This window comes from Pseudophryne corroboree, chromosome 3, assembly GCF_028390025.1.
Source record: "Pseudophryne corroboree isolate aPseCor3 chromosome 3, aPseCor3.hap2, whole genome shotgun sequence".
In the NCBI taxonomy this organism is placed as follows: Eukaryota; Metazoa; Chordata; class Amphibia; order Anura; family Myobatrachidae; genus Pseudophryne; species Pseudophryne corroboree.
Genome location: NC_086446.1, coordinates 408,847,318 through 408,863,675, shown reverse-complemented (window position 1 = coordinate 408,863,675; position 16,358 = coordinate 408,847,318). Strand labels below are relative to the sequence as shown.

Here is a 16,358-nt window from a genome sequence, read left to right as displayed (position 1 = left end):
TTGGAAGGTGGTCAAGTTGTTGGCCTTGGCATCTGCAAGGCGGGTGTCTGAATTGGCGGCTGTGTCTCACAAAAGCCCCTATCTGATTTTCCATGTGGATAGAGCAGAGTTGAGGACGCGTCCTGCAATTTTTGCCTAAGGTGGTTTCCTCATTTCATATGAACCAACCTATTGTGGTGCCGGTGGCTGCGGGAGACTTGGAGAATTCCAAGTCCCTGGATGTAGTCAGGGCATTAAAAATTTATGTAGCCAGGACGGCTCTGATTAGGAAAACAGAGGCACTGTTTGTCCTGTATGAGGCCAACAAGGTTGGCGCTCCAGCTTCTAAGCAGACTATTGCTCGCTGGATCTGTAACACTCATTCTACTCATCTGTAAGGCTCATTCTACGGCGGGATTGCCGTTACCAAATTCGGTAAAAGCCCATTCCACTAGGAAGGTGGGCTCTTCTTGGACGGCTGCCCGAGGCGTCTCGGCGTTACAGCTTTGCCGAGCAGCTACTTGGTCGGGTTCAAACACCTTTGCAAAATTCTACAAGTTTGATACCCTGGCTGATGAGGACCTCATGTTTGCTCAATCGGTGCTGCAGAGTCATCCGCTTTCTCCCGCCCGGTTTGGAGCTTTGGTATAATCCCCATGGTCCTTACGGAGTCCCCAGCATCCTCTAGGACGTAAGAGAAAATAAGATTTTAAACCTACCGGTAAATCTTTTTCTTCTAGTCCGTAGAGGATGCTGGGCTCCCGTCCCAGTGTGGACATATTTCTGCAAGGCTTGTATATAGTTGTTGCTTACATAAGGGTTATTTTACAGTTAAGATCAGTCTTTGGCTGATGCGGTTTTGTTCATACTGTTAACTGGTTGCGTATATTCCAGGTTATACGGTGTGGATGGTGTGGGCTGGTATGAATCTTGCCCTTAGATTAACAAAAATCCTTTCCTCGTACTGTCCGTCTCCTCTGGGCACAGTTTCTCTAACTGAGGTCTGGAGGAGGGGCATAGAGGGAGGAGCCAGTGCATACCAATTCTAAAGTCTTTAGTGTGCCTATGTCTCCTGCGGAGCCCCTCTATACCCCATGGTCCTTACGGAGTCCCAGCATCCTCTACGGACTAGGAGAAAAAGATTTACCGGTAGGTTTAAAATCTTATTTTTGTATTGATGTAAAAAATGGAAAAAAATATTTCAAGGAGATAAAAGGGTGTTTTGGTTTGTTTGTTTGTTTCTTTTTTTTTTGGGGGGGGGGGGAGCGGAAAGATTTTTACTGCTTCTGCAAAATGAAACCATGCATTATTTCCCCTCCAACTAGACTCTCCAAAAAGGTATTATAATGACCGTTCCAATGTCCCCTGGGCCACCAGGAGAGGATGTTCACCTAATACTGCAAACTAACAGGCATCTTGTGTAGAAGCTTGTGGCAGTTCACTCCAAAGGTGGGTGTGGCAGCGCCATCTTGTAAGCGCGGTTACACCTGTCTGGCAAACCTTGATTTACAGAGAGGCCTGAGTTCTTAATCCATTTACCCCCTATCTGGACCCCTGAATGTCCCCACAATCTCATGAATTAGACACATATGGGGCAAAACCAAGCAGTATTTTACGGGGGGGGGTGGGGGTGGGGGGGGTGCTTTCATAAAGAGGCAGTTGGTTGGCCTTGGTGTCTGTTTTTTGTATTGAATAGTAATGTAGGTGCAGATTGATTTTATATATGGGTGTTTGTAAGGAGCACGTATTTGGCATTCACATTGAAAGGTATGTTTTGTTTAAGAGTCTTTATACTGGTAACAGTCACAGAGGGTCATTACGAGTTGATCGCTCGCTAGCAACTTTTTGCTGTGCTGCGATCAGATAGTCGCCGCCTATGGAGGAGTGTATTTTCGCTTTGCAAGTGTGCGAACGCTTTTGCAGGCGAGTGGCACAGTTTTTTTTGCAGTCTGAGTAGCTCTGGACTTACTCAGCCGCTGCGATCACTTCATTCTATTTGGTCCCGGAATTGACGTCAGACACCCGCCCTGCAAACGCTTGGACACGCCTGCGTTTTTCCAAACACTCCCAGAAAATGGTCAGTTGACACCCATAAACGCTCTCTTTCTGTCAGTCACCTTGTGATTGGCTGTGCAAATGGATTCTTCGTTAAATCCATCGCCCAGCACCGTTCTACTTTGTACCCGTACGACAAGCCTGCGCATAAGGTTCATACTGCATAGAAAATGACAAGAAAAAAGGTTTTGCGCTGACATCCTGGTGGAGAAATTTCACCTAGTTATTTAATTTCTTGGAGGTATATCTAAAATGATACCACTGCTGCTACCCAGAATGAAGGGTATTTGCACCCCTGCATTGGAAAAAAACAAGGAAAAGAACAGAGATGGGAGCGCTGTTGGTATCACTTAAAAACACACCTTCGTAATTAATAATTAATACTCCTCACCAATGCAGACTAGATAAAATAACAATTTTTAATTTGCCACATAAAAAAACAAAAAACACAATAATAACATTAAAATGCTAATGAGGTATTGTTCAGATAAAATAACAATAGAAAACACCTGGATGAGTTTCTATCTAATTCCCTTTTCCCTAATAAGTCCTTTAAAGCTCTAATGTAGTTATTGCACATAGTTCTTATTTATTATCAAAGAGTCCCCCGAGCGGATCCGGATGTTAAGTTGTGCTGGCCAAATAGAGATACTGTATCGTTTTTGCACATAGAATTGTATCTATATTATTTTCTGAATAAAGTTCTTCCACACGTGCTACAGTGTAGCAAGGTAAAACCAGCTGATTGCAATGTCCACTCGTGAGTGTTATAAACAAAGAATCCCTAGCACACAGACCTTTTGTGGATGGTTTCCATGGGTCCCACGGCACTGATATACACTGATGCTGCCTCTTGAATACCTCCTACTGGACCCGCCAGCGTTTTACAACATGGGAGGAGGAGAAGGATTATAGTCCGTGCACTTTATGTGGTCCCGTTACCTTACTGACGTCAGTGCTGTGTTGGATTCCTGTTCAGAGATAGTGTGCACAGCGGCACTCCGTTGAGCTGTCGTGTTACGCGTTTCTCCGCCTATTTCCTCGGCGGCTTCCTCAGGCACCAGGAAGCCGCCGAGGAAATAGGCGGAGAAAAGCGTAACACGACAGCTCAACGGAGTGCCGCTGTGCACACGATCTCTGAACAGGAATCCAACACAGCACTGACGTCAGTAAGGTAACGGGACCACATAAAGTGCACGGACTATAATCCTCCTCCTCCTCCCATGTTGTAAAACGCTGGCGGGTCCAGTAGGAGGTATTCAAGAGGCAGCATCAGTGTATATCAGTGCCGTGGGACCCATGGAAACCATCCACAAAAGGTCTGTGTGCTAGGGATTCTTTGTTTATAACACTCACGAGTGGACATTGCAATCAGCTGGTTTTACCTTGCTACACTGTAGCACGTGTGGAAGAACTTTATTCAGAAAATAATATAGATACAATTCTATGTGCAAAAACGATACAGTATCTCTATTTGGCCAGCACAACTTAACATCCGGATCCGCTCGGGGGACTCTTTGATAATAAATAAGAACTATGTGCAATATCTACATTAGAGCTTGAAAGGACTTATTAGGGAAAAGGGAATTAGATAGAAACTCATCCAGGTGTTTTCTATTGTTATTTCATCTGAACAATACCTCATTAGCATTTTAATGTTATTATTGTGTTTTTTGTTTTTTTATGTGGCAAATTAAAAATTGTTATTTTATCTAGTCTGCATTGGTGAGGAGTATTAATTATTAATTACGAAGGTGTGTCTTTAAGTGATACCAACAGCGCTCCCATCTCTGTTCTCATACTGCATAGGTATAAGATGTGTGTGGCAAGTGTCATCGTGGCTGTTCTTAAAGCAAAGTGCAAATGTACATTGCTGAGTGATTCTCGTCAGAGCCAGTTCAGTTTGCTTCTTGAACCCCATTAATTGTCTGCCTGTCTGGCTGTCTGTTGTTCTTATGCAAACATATACACACACTTTCCATCAACGGTTCCCGCGAGATCTCCAGCATACAAAGAGAAGTGCTGCTCTCTAGAAGCCTGGCAGCCGTTCCAGAGCACATTGCAGCAGAAGGCAGAGTCTGTCTGACATGTGACTGTGCCAGGAGAAGATTAATGTTTAGACCTGCAAGCAATGGATGTGGTGTTGAAGGACAGAGATGCTTTCTGTCTGCACATTGCTTCTTTTCTCATGAGGCATCCAGGATGAAGCTGCATTAGCTATGCTAAAGTTTTCCTATTGGATTCTGTGCCATTGAGATCATTACAGCATGACAGGAAAGAATGTGTAGCATACTGGGCTTAATGGGGACCTGAAATGCATTTTGAGAGTAAATACCACACGATCTACCATGTGCGGTATAGCAAATAAAATGCACCATTTATAATCATTCTTAGCATTTGATACAGTCTTGCCCAGTGTATTTAGCAATCAAATGTTATTCGTGTATGAGGACAAAGAACACGCACAACCACGGTCCTACACAAATAAAGTAAACTACAGTATGTAGAAGAAATAATTGTTAACCAGTGTAAAATAACAAATTGACCAGATTACATTCAGAATTCTAAATAGTCTGAGGAAAAACAGTTAAATACAATTAAACTATATCATACTCAGATGATGCTCTAAACCAGGCTTACTGCGGCCCTCCAGCTGTTGCGAAACTACATATCCCAGCATTCCCTGACACCGTTTTGCTGTCAGAGAATGCTAAAGCTGTGTCAGGGCATGCTGGGATGTGTAGTTTCTGAACAGCTGGAGGGCCGCAGTTTGGACATGCCTGCTCTAAACTGTGCCTAAATAAGTTAATACCAGGCAGACAAGACGTTAGAAAGCAAAGTGTGATTGTGACATTGCACAATAAACAGTTATCCCCCCCCTCAAAAATAAATAAATAAATTAAATTAAACTGTATAATACTGACATTACACGCTCAACAGTGGCAAAATAGGTAAAAAGCAGGTAAACACTTGGGTACACACTGGCTGATTTATCGCCCATTCAAAAGAACGGACGATATATTGTGAGCCCGTTGGTGGGTGTTTACCCCCAACATGTCTGTGAACAACGTTGTTCACAGACATTTCGCATCATTTGTACACTTGCTGCAGTGACTGGCTGTGACTGTCATCTCAACTGAGCGGGCACATTTAAATGCCCACACAGTTGTGACGTCAGGCATGACATTGGGCGGATGATTGGTAAGTGTGTATACACTTACCAGTTGTCAGATAGGTCGGCAGATAGGCCGAGCGGCTTAACTGTAGGCAAGGTGTGTACCCAACATTGGGCAGTTTAAATCATTTAAACTAAATTATACTAAGATTACAAAGTAAAAAGTATCAAACTACTAAAATAACCATTACAGAACCAGCCACTAAAAGTACTTAAATGTATGTCTAAATATATAAGTTCAGTAATGCACAAAGAAGAGAAAAAATTGGTGTCAAGCTACATCGGTCGGGACAGAGAAACTAAAACTTGGCACTAGCTGCGAGGTACAGAGGAGGATAGCTGCATTCTCAGCACGGCTGCCTAAGAAAATGGCCGCCCACCGGCTCAGAGGAGGAAGTGTGAGGAAATCTTTGGTGGACACCCTTATAGAGGAAGCTCTGCCAAAGGTTGGTGGAGGAGGGAACGGGAGAAGGCTCCTCCCCCAGGACTATTGGCTCCACACAAAGAATTAATAAATAAAATAAAGAATAAGTAAATAAAATTAAATGTCACAGAGGCAGCTGGGGGAAAAAAATTATGCTCTATGAGCGCTTATACAGGGCAGGGGGTAGGGTATAAAGGAGGAAAAGTCTGTGCTGTCAAACGTAACTATTTAGTGCCCAGACTCCTCCAGCTCCACATATATCCAGTGTTCTCCTTTGTCACCATTGGATGAAACAGGGTTGGCTAGTTTAAACCACCTTGGTTTAAACCAAATGTTTTTGTTTTTTTAAAGCAATGTCTTTTTTTTTTTTAATACGCTGTGACTACTGGCACAACACCGTGACTTCTTTTGTTTTTTTTCAAAATACTTTATTGGACTACCGCAAAATACAAATTTGCAACTACATTCAACTTACACCATGACTTCTTAAAAAAAGCCTATTGTAAGGGAATCCCTGGTATTATTCCACATTCTTATTGCTTGTGGTCTTCATCTAAGTAAGCTGAACCCATGCAGTAAATCACACACACAACAAAGATATAAGGGTATAAATAAGAGGCGGATCCATTCCGACATGCATTTGTCGGAATGGATCCGACAACCTCTATTCAAAGAGTGGCCAAATCTGACTGTCTGATTTGGCCTCTGCTGCTGCTCACTTCCCCTCTCTTCTCGCTCCGGCGCCGCTCCACTCACCCCGGAGCCTCCCGTCACCCCGCCACTGCTCCCCACAGGATGGATGGAGGAGGAGGCGGCGGCAATGTCAATCCGACTTTTTACAAATTCGGATTAACATTGTTGGAAACCTGACCAAAACCTGTCAGATTTGGTCCCCTTTCCGGCAGAAGCACGCGGATCGGCGGCTATTCCGCCGATTCACGTTCTTTCCGACAAGTCAGATTTCCCGACTTGTCAGAAAAAATGAGGGCAGATTGAATAGGTCGGAAACCCCTTCCAACCTATTCCAGTCGGAAACTGACGCCTTTCCGACAAGACGGCAGTTTCCGACTGTAATTGAATATACCCCATAGGGAGGTGAATCAGATAAGTGAGGTGCTAAATATGCCTAGCATCAAGCTTCTCCCCCAACATTCCCATAGGACAGGAAAAAAAACACAGTTAACACTCAGTCTTATACCCCTTTCACATCGCACAAATAACCCGGTATCGACACAGCATATTGCCGTGTCGAAACGGGTCAGTGTGCGATGTGAAAGCACCTTTGCCGAATTAGCGGGTCGCTTGACCCGGTAATTCAACCCGGTTAAAAAGAAGGGTTATTACCGGGTTGAATACCGGGTCAGGTGCAGTGTGAATGGGAGCCGTTTCGATGCGACACTGCTCACATTCACAGCATAGGGAGAGGCGGCGCAGGAGATGAGCTCATCTCCCAGCGCCGCCTCCACCCCCGACCCTGCTGCTGCTGCGCCCCCCGCTGCTATGGCAACCGACCCGGTATATTGCCGGGTCGGAAAGCCAGCAGAGGAGAGCAAATGCCGGATCCCACCCGGTAAGGACACGTTTCTCTTACCGGCTAGGATCCGGCATTTGCGATCTGAAAGCAGCATTAAAGAGTAAACAACACCAACACATTAAACCGACAATACACAGAAAGACACCTCATGGTTTAATCTTCGTGTTTACTTCAATTCAAAACCTAATGTATTTCCCATTATTGAACAACTTTTGACTGCTCAATCATCTTCAGCTAGTGTAAAAAGATTTTTTTCTTCTTTTGGTTTAGTTCATTCGAAGCTTTGAAACGGACTGGTAACTGAAAAGGCATCTACAGTAAACTAGTGTTATTATTAGAAATGTTTAATGTCCGTGACACATCCAGTGCTAATTCTTAACTCCTTCTTTTTTTGTGTTTGTGCGTTTCTCTGAAAAGTGCTTTTGCATGTTTTAATTATATTTAGTCTAAAATTGGTTTTATTGAAAGATTTCAAATAAATCATATCAAAGCCTAATAGCTTTGGATTGTTAATGTTAGAAAGCATTAAAATATGGTTGATCAAGGTTTCTAATACATAGCAATGTTTCACAGTATTATAACAAACAGGATTACATCTTTTTTTTTCCATTTAAAACGTTAATACAATAAAAAATTGGTTTAAACCCAAAAAAAGTTTAGAAAAAAAACCCACAACTTTTTTTTTTTTTAAACCTGTTTTTTTTCCCTCCAACCCTGGGATAAAAGAAAAAAAGTCTATGCAGCATGGATCTCTGGGCTATACAGGGGCATAACTCCCAGAGGCAATGGAGACGCTTGCCTCCGTGCTCCAAGCCCTGAAGGGGCATCTACATGTACAGCAGCACCTGTGTGGTTCACATAAAAGATCCAAGTGTGACCGCTGCTCTTCCAATGGAGCTCTGCAGTGCACCCACTGCTGCTGCAGAGTTACGGGTCTATTTACTTAAGTCTTGAATGGAGATAAAAGTGGATGGAGATAAAGTACCAGCCAGTCAGCTCCTAACCCATTTTTCAAAACCAGCCTGTGACATAACAGTTAGGTGCTGATTGGCTGGTCCTTTATCACCTTCCACTTTATCTCCATCCAAGGCTTAGTAAACAGACCCCATAATCTGCTCTGAACCAGGAGCCCTTCTAACACCTGCTGTAGTGGACTGGACGTCTCTAGTCTGGTACTGTTCAGCCTGCGCTGCTGCAAGCTACAGTGCTGCTTGACTGTGAGATGGGACCCAGCGGTGAATGCTGATTCTGCATTAATATGACTCACTGGCCATTATCATACAGCGTAGCTGGAGCCCTGACAATTCACTGCGGTCTCCAGTCCTTGTAGAACGAATGAGAGTGATCTATATAATTCTGTAAATTGTGTTTTTATTTGAGGGGGGAAGGTGGGGATTCGGTAGCAAACTTCGGGCGACTGGGATGAACTTACGCCCCTGATGCTACATGTTCTGTTTGGGATGCATCTCAAGAAGCCACTCAAGTGAATGAACTGAAAGTCTCTATTACATTTGCTCCATCTTATTGCCATCATCTTAGAGAATTATTATATAAAGTTGCACATATTCCGCAGCGCTTCATAAAGGATTTTGAGTCATTAACATAAGTCCCTATATTCCCTACCACATGTACATACGGGAGGCAGTTAATTTGACAGTTGTCCGGATCCTGGCTGTCAGGAGGCCGACGCTGGAATCCTGACACCCAGTGAAATACAGCCGGTTGGAATCATGACAGCCAGACGAAATCCCCACCCGGGTGGAGGTCCACACCTCCAACCATGGGGGAATATAACCGGGCCAGATGTGTAGCGAGTGCTTCACTCGCAGCCGGTATTCTGGCTGTCGGGATCCCGACGTCGGTCTCCTGACCACCAGGATCCTGACAGCCGGGATCTCTTACTGATCCCGTACGTACATACATACATACATACATACATACATACATACATACATACATATACACTGGAGTTTAATTATTATTTTCTTGTCAGATTCCAGTTAACATCCCAGTATGTTTTTGAATTGTGTTAACACCAGGTGCTCTGGTTTCCTATCATTCGCAAACACAGGTGGTACATTAAAACTCCCACAGATAGGTCCTTGGTGGGAATAGAACCTGAGTTCCTAATGCTATGAGGCAGTAACACTAACCACTGTGCCGTATTCTGTTAAAGTGGGAGTTCAGTTCTCTTGTGCGGATGTATCTCCCCGGTTATATTCCTGGAGCTATTCAATTTATACACCATGCCGCGACTAATGCCTAGGTCCTATTCGCTGTGAACTGTATCTCACTGTTTAAGTGCCATGTACAATGTTGTTTTCGCATGCGAGAACACAGCGACTACACTCTAAGTAGCATATCAATAGAAAAGCCACAATGTACATGACTTACTCAAAAACAATGATACTGGAACAGTGATTTTACGTGTTTAATCCCTTGTAAGTAACCTCAGTAAAACAGTCCCTGTGGTCCCTAAAGCTGACGTGTTTGCTACAACAAATGGACCATTGTTGGTCCATTTGTTACTTGAGCTGCAATTAAATTAATCGCTATTAAGAACCGACATACAATAGTCGTCTGTAAGCTGCACAAGGCTATTGTGAGTGACATCCTGCATCTGGTGGTGCTTTATGATAAACCAATGGTGATTAAGATTTGTACTAAATATAAGCAAATGTTGTTTAATGCTAACAAATTTATTTTTGTTTCCTAGGTGCAAAACCTTTTATTTATGATAATGAAAATACAAAAGCAAGAGCAACAGGTTGGTATCATTTTTTGCTGAATTAATGTAACATATGTCTATACATGAATGTATGGGTGATGCCAATGGGTAACTAACCTCTGCATCCTAAGAACTACTGGGTTTTCCAACTTAACCCAAAAGAAATATAATTTAAAACGAGAGTATCTCCGGCGCTGAGAAGGGCACTTTGTAAATCAGATCTTCAATGTTTTTAAGTACAGTGTGTAGTTTTTTTTTAATATTTATGGAGTGCCTTATAATATTTATTTTGATTAACCTCTCATGACATACAGTAGTTTGCACAGGAATGACTGGGATGTCAAATGCTACCTAATATGGGTAGAATCTGTTCATTTGACAAAAAGGTTCTATACTTTCTTCATGTGATAGGTTATAATCTTGCTTGCTGCCGTGCTCCTTAAAGTGTGTGTGAAGACAATGGAGTGCGCTAGTAAGATTATTTTCTTAAAAGTTTTTCTCTGATTCAGTAACACAACAACCACGTGGCCAAGTGACTGTTGTCCAAAATTTCAGCAGGTCAGCTCTTTTGTAAGGACCTAATGTTCCTGCTCCCACTAACTGTATACAGAGGGGAGGCTTTCAGCTTAATCACACCTGATGCATACACTGTATATGCACATCAGGCAGGTGTAGTGAAGGGAGTAACAGGCTACAGTTTTGGGGTCTTGTTTTTTCCCCGAATTCCACTGTGTTTTAGTTTAGGTACATTTGCTAACAGTATGGTAAAGTCAGGCATACATTATGCAATTATCTTCCCTATCCGCTGATTTTCGGTGGATTGGCCGATAGTTACGTAGTGCATTGCTGCAACCTATCCGTGATGATTGGACAGTCTGGCAGGGAAAATCTTCTAGCATGCTCGAGTGATCCTCATTACTCAGCCGCATTTGGCAGTACATATGCTGCTGAAGCCGCTTGCCCGCCATTTCCCCTATTCCAGCACATGGGAGGAATGGGAAAATGTTTCCTTCCCAGTGGATAAAAGTCAATATCGTGGCCATATACACTTGAAAATATTTCAGTGTATGAACACAATATCTGATGGATTTTAGACTGTCAGATAAAATGTCTTTCGGTCTGGCAGCGTAGGCCCAGCATAAGGGTGCTGTTGGGACTAGGGGACAGATGCGCCCCAGTCTATATGGGCACCTCTATATAAAAGATAGCACGGCGATATGCAGGGCAATGTATGAATGGTTAGTAGCACTGATCATTCCAACACCTGCAGCTATCGATTTCGACAACTGCAGGTGTCGTTGCCCATTCACCACAGCAGGGGCAGCTCTGTCCCTGGCTTTGGCGGGTGCTGCCTTTGTTCTGCACCGGAGATATTGTCAGACTTGCAAAATCTCGCACATGCCCAGTGAGCTGGAAGGGGGGAGATATTCAGCGCATCAGCACTAGGCTGATGCGCTGCGGCCACTGACAGGGTGGAGATTTCACTCCACCTCTCCAGCAGCCGAGATGTTAATACATCTCAGCGCTAGTGCTTCCCGCTTCGCCTTGGTAAAGAGGTGAAGCGGGAAGAGTGATACCGACACGATACGTGCCTTACCCCTGGATTTCATGGACCAGAAGCCTTAAGGTGGGTACACACAGTGCGATATTACTTTGCGATTTTGACTATATAGTCAAAATCGCAAGGAAAGTTTGTGCAAATCGCAAGGTGTAAGCCACCTTGCGATATTGATGCAATCCAGATGTGCGGGATCGGTATCGCAAGGTTAGACAGACTCTGCAGGCATGTCCATTTTGACTATCTATTAGTAAAGTATAGTCGGAATTGGCACTTAGTCAAAATCGCGCATAGACCATATCACATAGCCAACATGTCACTGTGTGTGTGTGCCATTTTAGGGCCGCGGAATCTAAAAATTGTAAGAAGAACTGAATGAGTATTACGTGTGATCATTGGAGAAGATTTAGGTACACTGGGGAATGTTGCCTTGCTCTCAACTACATACTAAATGCAAAATGCAACATTTAATATATTTGGTTCATTAAGAATTTGTGACACAGTACAGTTGTGTATTTTTTGCAAGATATTGCTTTCATATTGAAATTAATTGTATTGGCTTAATAAAACTGAATTTCAGTGACTTAGATTTCAGATATATAGTATATAAACAATTTATGTTCATTTTGGTGAAGCTGGTGTCCTTTTTATAATCTACTGGAGTTTTTGCGCTGCTGGAATATTTTGTATAACCATCCTAGTGGAAGGGCCTTGTAAGTTTTAGAGAACTCGCACACACTTGCAAATGTATATAAGTAACATCTTCAGGTTTTAACCCCTTTTCCAAAAATCCTCTAAATTATTACCAAATTGCATGACTTGGGTCCCAATTCTGAAATAGATTTTCCTTTAAATTGTGCTTTGATCCTTAAATTTTATTCATATGTTAATGTGGTTTTGTGAGTTTGAGGTTCTAAATAGAAAATATCCATACAGATGTAAATGACAACATGATCGCCAAACGACCTCCAAACCTTTGTACGGTCATATGTAACAACATGTGTACTTGGTGATACCATCAGAGGTCTGTACATATCCATGTTGCTTTGTAACAATTATTATTAAAGACTTTGGGGAGGAGGGGGGATTCAATTAGCTGCAGTAAATTACTCCAGCTAATTAATTCCCCAGTGGCCATTCTATGAGCTCCAAAAGCCGGCAGTATCCGCCAGTTTATTAACGCACAAATCTGTAAACACGCCCAATAATCCCCGTTAACGTTTGTTAACACAGAGTTAATGGGTGTTAACATGCCTGTCGGGAGAAGTCGGGCGCTAATCGGATAGCCTCCCACCTTAAAACCCGAGGCTACCTCCGTTAATTACCCACTGTAAAGTACCACAGGTAATTGAAGCTCCCACATAGGACGTTATGCAAAGATTATTGCCCGAAAGAATCAAGCAATATGCAAGCAAGACTATAAAATTATGAAAAGATAATGTTAAGAATATGCAGGAATGGAAATAGATGCCCAAAAATTTAAGTCGATTATTTGTTGTCTCAATTTTTTCCCTTTTTGTTATATTTATCCATATTTAAGGTCCAGTTTCACTATTGGATTCAAATGTGCAATAAAATCTATCTAAGGCTGTGTATACACAGTGCGATATTTCTTTCGATTTTGACTATATAGTCAAAAACGTAAGAAAATATAGTACATATCGCACCATATGTATAGTCCTTGCGATGGCGATGTGGAATCGGCATCGCCAAAAAAAAATAGACTGTGCAGGCAGCCCAACATTGACTATATCAGCGGGGCCGGGCTGTACGGCGCATTGCGCTGTGTGTACACAGCCAAAGTTTCGAAACGAAACTCATGCATGGCAGAAAGGATTTTGGAAAACTGTAGGAACTATTACAATAAAAAAATATTTAACTAACAATATTGATTATTTTTAATCCATGTTACAAAATAACACCAGAATTAACGTGTGCCTTTTGTCGCTTAAAATTAGTTTGTAAGCAGAAAAGCTTTGTTCTACATCGCAGGAAGTCAAAGGCGAAAATCTAAACTTTTACATTTGCTTCACTGTTGTGATAATTGCTTTATTACTTCTTGATGCTATTTCTTCAGGTGCGTTGATTTGCATTTAGCCAAATCTCAGTGGTCTATTGACACACAGACTGAGCCTAAGTTTAACACAACAAAACAATCATAGGGGGATTTCAATTAAGGTATATTTTCTTTCCCACAATGAGTAAGTGCGGCTATATGCCATACTTAAGGTACCGCCGGGCTTGCTTATTTTTGTTTGCAGCCTCATAGGACTGCAAGCAAAAATCTGTAAGTTTAAGTGACTGGGGGGTGAGTTCCGATGCCATTGCCAACATTTATGTGTTGCTACGTCATCTTGCTTCCCACTCAAGTGCAGGGGCAATTTAATTGAATTCCTTCCTACAGTGTACTAAGCATGTTTGTCTACACTACCATCTATAGTCATATACCAGTAAACCACACTCTGCTACTCTCCTACTGGCACGGATATGACATCAAAATTGTCTTAAAGCTAATATACATGCTGTGTAAACTGTGGACAGCAAAAGATGAAAATGGCAGCTTTATTATTACACTTCTTAAATATGCAAATGTTACCATGGAATTTCAAAATCATGGAATTTCAAAATTATGCAAATTGAACTATGCCTATATCACCTTGACTGGTTCTGGATTAGACAATTCCAAGCTTTTGCATAAATAGGACCCCAAAAAAAAACATTTTCATAAACTTTATATGTCTGAAAACTAAATTGCTGTGGCATCACGTGACCAAGTTCTAAGTTTGTAAATATACAAATGTTCTCCGGAGAATGTTTTCACTTTCTCCTGTCACAGTAGTGATAATTGTTCTTTAAGGTAACCATACCCTTTGACTAGTTTGAAACTAACAAATATAATTTGTGCAATAAGAAGCTTCTATTTGTATCAATGTTCATTGTTTCTATTTAAAGCTTGTCTCGATGTTTGGAATTCTTTAATGTGTACATTTTCTCTTCACTCTAAGCTCCCTAACCGGAAAGCACTTATCTACACATCAATGTCCACTGCCTCAATATCCTGTGAACGCCAAGTACTTGCCCCATTTTCTGAATCTAGTCTTGAAGATTTTCACCCTGTAACACTTCTAGACACCCCTTCTCGACTTCTGCCTGAAAATGAACTGTTCTCTGGGCAGGACTCTTGTGAACTGGGCTCAGTGACCAATCTTAATGGGATGGAGGACAGTGGAGGGGGCGGGACGGGTGTAAAGAAAAAAAGGAAAAAAAAGGAGCAGGGAGAGGAAAAGGAGACTAAACCAAAGAAAAAGAAGGAGCCCAAGAAGATAAAAGAAACTAAGAAGGTGAAGGAGCCCAAAGAGGCCAAGGAACCCAAGCAACCGAAAAACCCCAAGGAGCCGAAGAAGCCAAGGAAGCCGAGGGAGCCAAAACCTCCGAAAGAGAAGAAGGCTAATTCAGACACGGTTGCTAAAACCAAATCTAAGAAAACAAGGTGAGCTCTAGTGCAAGTTTACTTACCTGTGCTACAAGAGGCATGGCATTCTAGTATTTGTAATCCCATAGTGTATGGAGGGTCACATGTTTACTCTCTATAGCGTGGTCTGTATTGCTGTTGATTAGTCCCAGTGTTCTACGAATGTAAACCTATTTATTTTAAGTTTTCAGAGACATTCTGTTATATTAGTTACAATATATCCTAGAATATGAGCATTTTCGTTTGTTTATAGTTTAGGATTTTGTCAGATAATTGTGGTATTTAAAGTAGAAATGAATATAGTATTTATTATTATTATTGCATGGAACATTGATCGACAAACATTTGTTAAATTAAATTTTTTGTAGCTATTGTAATTTTTTTGTCTACGCAGATAAGTTGATGACTAAAGGTTTAGTGTAAAATGATGCATCAAAATTAAATTTTAATAAAAAGATTTTGTAAAATGAAACCCAAATAGTAAAAATAATTAACTTGACTTATAATATTGGTTCGGCTTTCCCTTGTAGGATTCTTTTGTTTTAATGAAATGTTAAGTCTGTTACCATATGGGTTAATTTGCCAACCTGTTTTTGGTTGGTCAATCAGGTTACCTGATTTTACCACCCTCTGCTACTGCTATTACTCGACCACAGACTGTCAGTGTCAACTGTGAACTAACTAAGCACCTAGAAAGGTTGCACTGTGTGTGTTGCTGTGGCAGCACATCTTTGTTGGTAACAATGGTTTGTTCCTCTTGATCACTTACTTTGGATCTAGACTGCAGGTTAACAGGCAGACTGATTATTTATGATGCTCAGCTCAACACAGAACAGCTGGTGGTGGAGCAGAGTGTTAGCTCATACCTATAGGTCACAGCAATACAGCAGGTATATGCGTGTTACAGAAAATAGGAATGTGTAAAAAATAAAACAAATGTATTACACTTTTAGTTTGATGTCGCAAGTGTTTTCTCCTGCAGGGTCCACAGGTTATTCACAGGATAACATTGGGATATGAGATAGGGACATGGGATTGGCACCAAACGATCAAAGCTTTTGGCCTCCCAGAATGCAACGGGCCCGTCCCTATATCCCGGCTCAGGCAATTCCGTTTTTTGTTTGGTGCGGCAGGAGCCGGACCATGGTCAATGGGCTGCTGGTTTTTAGCAGCCGTAAGCTTGGATTCAATTTTCGCTCCAATTGGTGCGAAAATCTACATTACCTCTGGCTTCAACATCATTAAATGATGTCACGAATAGGAAAATAGATGTGTTTCTTAAAACCATTTTCTCCTTGCCTGGGGCAATCATAAGACCAGCCATGGCTTCAGCCTGGATGGTAAAAGCAGTGGCAGCCTGTGCTGATGCATTGGAGGATGACCTTTCAATGGCATCTAGAGAGCAAAAATCACATATTGCACATATCAAACAG

The 16,358-nt window shown here is 42.0% G+C and overlaps 1 protein-coding gene across 4 annotated transcripts in view; it reads left to right on the top strand.

Moving 5' to 3' along the window:
• The window catches only part of CHD6 (chromodomain helicase DNA binding protein 6), a 522,916-nt gene that overhangs the window by 167,594 nt on the left and 338,964 nt on the right, over positions 1-16,358 (top strand). For all 4 annotated transcript variants that reach the window (XM_063960191.1, XM_063960189.1, XM_063960190.1 and 1 more), the window contains 2 exons: positions 9,884-9,934; positions 14,459-14,943. In XM_063960191.1, coding sequence (XP_063816261.1) covers positions 9,902-9,934; positions 14,459-14,943 — 518 coding nt within the window. In that variant the 5' untranslated portion in view covers positions 9,884-9,901. The remainder of the gene's footprint in view (positions 1-9,883; positions 9,935-14,458; positions 14,944-16,358) is intronic.